The sequence below is a fragment of the Cupressus sempervirens genome, chromosome 7, assembly GCF_028749045.1.
Source record: "Cupressus sempervirens isolate cs-2001-9-10 chromosome 7, ASM2874904v1, whole genome shotgun sequence".
NCBI lineage: Eukaryota > Viridiplantae > Streptophyta > Pinopsida > Cupressales > Cupressaceae > Cupressus > Cupressus sempervirens.
The window spans coordinates 697,399,094-697,403,917 of record NC_143124.1 but is presented as its reverse complement, the minus strand read 5'-3'; the positions used below and the strand labels follow the sequence as shown (position 1 = coordinate 697,403,917).

The 4,824-nt window shown below is 36.1% G+C and overlaps 1 protein-coding gene across 1 annotated transcript; it reads left to right on the top strand.

Annotated features, from left to right (window-relative positions):
- Positions 1-561: 561 nt before the first annotated feature.
- LOC149549123 (uncharacterized) lies at positions 562-4,268 on the top strand. Its single transcript, XM_089792561.1, has 2 exons — positions 562-1,666; positions 3,379-4,268. Exons 1-2 carry the CDS (start codon positions 809-811, stop codon positions 4,051-4,053), a joined length of 1,533 nt encoding a protein of 510 aa, XP_089648687.1. The 5' UTR covers positions 562-808; the 3' UTR covers positions 4,054-4,268.
- The last annotated feature ends 556 nt before the right edge of the window (positions 4,269-4,824 follow it).

The following is a 4,824-nucleotide window of genomic DNA, read 5'->3' as shown; positions in this document are numbered from 1 at the left end:
GATTAAGATTATTAATATTTAATTATATATAAATTAATATATTTAATACTTATAATAATATTTAATAAAATTATCATTTAATTTATATACAAAATCTAAACTAAATGAAGGCAAGTACTAAGCCACTATGTGGCACTATGATTGTCATGCAACTATCTCAATGAAAGAAGTGAAATCTTCTATTTTACTCCAACTTTGTTATTTTAGGCATGCACTACTTTTCCAATCACTAAATTTAAATCTTAATATTTACCATGAATCATATCTTATTTTTCATGTTTATTAAAAGATATATTAAATTACAATTTTAAATATCAACAATCATAAAAGAACAAATTAGATAATTAAACATAACCCACAATAAAATATCATATACATAATTGCAAAACAAATTACAAAAAATCACATCCTTAATTACAAAACTAATTACTTGAACCAGCTATTATAAATTTGAAAAAAAATACAATTATATAATATCAATGGGTGAAACTTAAATTTAAACAACTTACTTTACACATCATTCGTTTCTTTACAATATCCTCTTCTTAACATTGACACACTACTCAATATTCTACTATACAGTAAGACCTTTACCTGTCGTTTGCGTAATCCTCCTCGCTTCCTTCAGTTTGCTTATCTGCTAAGCTACGCCCGCACATATTCAAAGTTAGAGAGTGACCACGATATATTCCCACCATCTTCAATCCAATCTCATGATAAGCAAAATGAACAAACGAGCTCTGTCAAATTCTAAAGCAATTCGACATTGAATAGCGTTCAAGATCAACACCCAAAATCTCAACAAACCATGTCGTGCAGTTCAATTAATGGCGATTTTCCAGACATTTGGGACTGGATTTCTGCACTACCGGAAACCTCAAATTGGCAGAAGGATAACAAGTCCCTAAATCTCTGCAACGACTCAGAGGTTTCCTTACTCTTTTCCGCCATTAAAAAGCCCGCTTCTCATGAAACCAGCGAAGTTGTTTTCTCACTGCTTGCAGATTTCAAAATTTCAATTCCCTTATGGACATCCGACCCATGTAAACTCCACCCTAAAGAGAAGGCCATGTATCATCTTTTCCTGAGCTTTATAGGGGGAATTTTACTCTACGGCCCGCAAAAGATGTTGCCCCCGCGAATTGAAAGCCGTGTAGAGTTGGACGAGGTCACGCGTTCGAGTCACTGGAAGGGCATGTTCAAGTGCGCATTTTTGGCCCTGGCGCTGTGCGTTTGCTACTATGAGGCCCCGGGGGATATCAGGTCATTTTGTGTGGAAGCGATAGAGAGACAACTGGAGAAAGAGGTTAAAAATGGGGATTACTGGAAAGCAGTGCTACAGGCGGTTGGTAGTAAAATTGAAGAGCGGGTGATGAGATCCATGGCTCTGCTCATAACAAACAAGGTTTTCTTGGCTGGCAAAGATCCAGAGAGTTTTGCGTGGGATAAAAATGTTGGTAAGCGAATTCCGTTGCCCTATTCATATAGCGCATCCACCAAGGGGCTGTGGAAAATTAGGGTTTACACACCTGTTTTGGCTATGAGAGTTGTGGATAAGCATTCCAGTTCTAAGGACGAATGTCTTGCTGTGGCTTTAAGTTACCTTCACGTTGAGGCGGTTCTGCAGCTCAGCTATATTTTAGTTTTCAAGCCTGACTGGATTGAGGTAAGCCCTTTTTCATTGCCCATTTTACTACTCCCTAGATTTATCGAATTCTGATTATATTTTTAATTTAGAAAGGATTTCAGTTGACCTCTTATGTTGATCTACAAGCTAATCCGTATCTAGGAGCTCCTATTTGATGCCCACTGTTTTTCCCACTTAAATTATTGGTTATTTTGTCGTCTGCCAAGTGTGACATATTCCCAGCACTTTCTTATAGTTATAGGATAGGCACTCTACAGTGTTCTACTGAGTGTCTAGCTCTTTTGTGGTTAGTTTATTTTCAGTTTGAAAGTGATTTATTCATTCCATGCCTTTAAATCACATTGTGAATGCTCTACCAATTGAACTACACATTTAGGTGGTTAGTTCGTCATCAGTTTGAGTATAGTTTATTTCGAACACTCTCTTTAAACTACATTATAGGTTTTCTATTAAGCGAGCTATTAGTACTTTTGTGGACAGTCTATTGTGAAACCTAGTTGCTTATTTGTAACACACTTTTAAACTACACTGTCTACTGGCTTATTTGTGCTTTGTGGTTAGTCCATCATTGGTTGAAGTGTGGTTTATTTATAACACCTCCTTTAAACGGCAGCATCTACGCAGCCGATTAAATCTGCTATTTTTTATTATTTAAAATTAAATTAAAATTACAATAGAAATGTTCTAATAATTTTTAAATAATTAAGAAATGACATTAACCAACCATTTGGTCAGCTGGCTAGCCATTTCACCTTTAAACTACACTGTAGATGCAGTATCAATTGAAATACTACTCCTTTTTGGGCTAGTCCACCATTACTTTGAGCGTTATTTATCATCAACACTCCCTTGAGATACTATGGATCTCTACCAACAGAACTTTTTGTCCTTGTAGTTAATCTATCATTGATCAAGTGTACCTCATTGAAGATGCTCTACCAATTGAACTACTAGTTCTTTGATGGCTAGTCTATCAACAGTTCAACATTATTTTAAACCAACTATAAGTGCTCTATCAATTTAACTGCTACTTCTTGGTGATTAGTCCATTGTCAATCTAAATATGAGTTATTTCCAACACTCTAATTGAACTACTGACTTCTTTGTGACCAATGTATCGTTGGTTTAAATGTTGCTTATTTCAAACACCCCTTTTAAACCACATTTTACCTATTTGAGGCTTGTTAAGAGAACATATACTAAAAGTAAAGTTCACATAGACTAGTTAAGATTTGAACCTAAGATTTTCCATTTAAGCTGGAGAGTCAAGTAAGCTCTTAGACCTTTCATAATTAATTTATCCATATCAATCTATATGTGACCTATTTCATGCTAGCGAAACCAGAGGTAGAAATGGGCAGGTACTAGAGGCATACGCGTTTAAGACATGTCCAAATCGTCGAACGTGAATGTCTCAATCTGCTAGGATTTCATGACCAAAATACACTAGCTCAAATGCCAAGTTAACCGCTGACCTTTTTATGGCTAGTTTAGTTCATTCATCATCGGTTCGAATGTGACTCAACAGCAAGAAGTCAAACCAGAGACACCAGCTGTATTAGTGTGTACTTCATAACCCAAATCTGTGAACACAGATGCCCTGCATAGGAGCTTGCATTTCATGGCCCCAAATCTTCCACTAAAAGAGAATAAATGCATATATACAAAAAAAACCAATCCTTCACTGCAAAACTGCAGTCATACATACTGACACATAGACCTTGGAACAGGTTCGTGTGAAGGTGGACAATATCAGATGCGATGTCATTCCTCTGATATCAGAAGACTCAATGGACGAAAGCGGGCTTTCGGAGGAGAAACATTTTCCTTCCAGAGTCTCAATCAAGTTGGCCCCTGAGAACGAGTCAAAGCTTGTGGCAGTATCCCTAAACATGTCTTCTGCCAACCCTTCTTTCGAGATGACCAACGAAAGGAGCGTGGAGACAGGGTTCGAACCCCCCAGCAACTTTGGTGTACTAAAACTCTCAGGCAAGGAAGGATCGACGGTGAACATGAAAGCCTGGAAGATGGAGCAATCACTGAAAGGGAGCCAGGGAATATTCGACTGGGCTCTTTACGACACTCTCACCGCCAAACAAGTTGCCTCCTCGAGGCCTTCCAAGATTGAGTGGATGCAGCCCAAGGCCTGGTTTAAGGACAGATATTCTTCTGCTTTCAGCCCTTTCACCAGGCAGGGTGGGGTTGTTTTTGCTGGGGATGAGTATTCCCAAGGCATTAGTTGGAAGGTGAAATCTGATATGGAAGGGAAGATAATGAGGTGGGAAGTGGGAGGGAGCATCTGTGTTACATATTGGCCAAACAAGTACAGGACCTTCTTCTGTGAAACCAGGTGCCTTAGCTTCTCTGAGCCTCTTGAACTACCTCTTATACGAAGCAGCAAGTGATATGTTTCGAGAAGAAGAGTGCGAGGATGAGCTCAAGAAAAACTCCGAATACACAAAAAGGAAATGGTCTGAATTATGTTGTTTTGGTTAAAATTGTGTATGTCTTTCTACTGAACTTTTAGATCTATTAAAATGATACATGTTATCTCTTTCGATATCTTGTATTTGTAAATTCGAATTCAATACAATATTAGTTTAATTTTTTTGCGTTACAATTCTTTTTCTATGAAGTCAATATATCTGTTGACTTGTTGTATTTACAAATTTGAATTTTACATAATATTATTTGGATATTTATAGAGTTCACTTTGTCAAGGGAACAATAATATATTAATCATTGGATTTTTATGACCAAAATCTAAAGAGCTTTAGTCTAAAAAGCTCTTTTCCAAATATATTTTGAAGTTTATTTCTATAAGAAAGATTGTTTTAAAAACTTTTATGATTATTGAAGAGGATAGCACAATCTTAATAATTTTTTATCTATAACCAATCAATTATTAAGTTAGTAGGAAGATCAGATCTGAGTTATAACATTTGTTTAAGTGATTAATATAAAATGGTATGATGTTTTAAGCGAAAAATAGAGATTCAACATTGGATCTTTTATATTTTGTATTTAATTCAATTGGAATATCATAAATGTATCAAAGTTGAAAAAATAAAATGGATTCACAATGATTTTTCTGCAAGAATTTCAACCCAAGGAAAAGAGACACCAATCCCCGATTAGATGTGTATGCACCAACCTATAGTCGATAGAGGTTATAA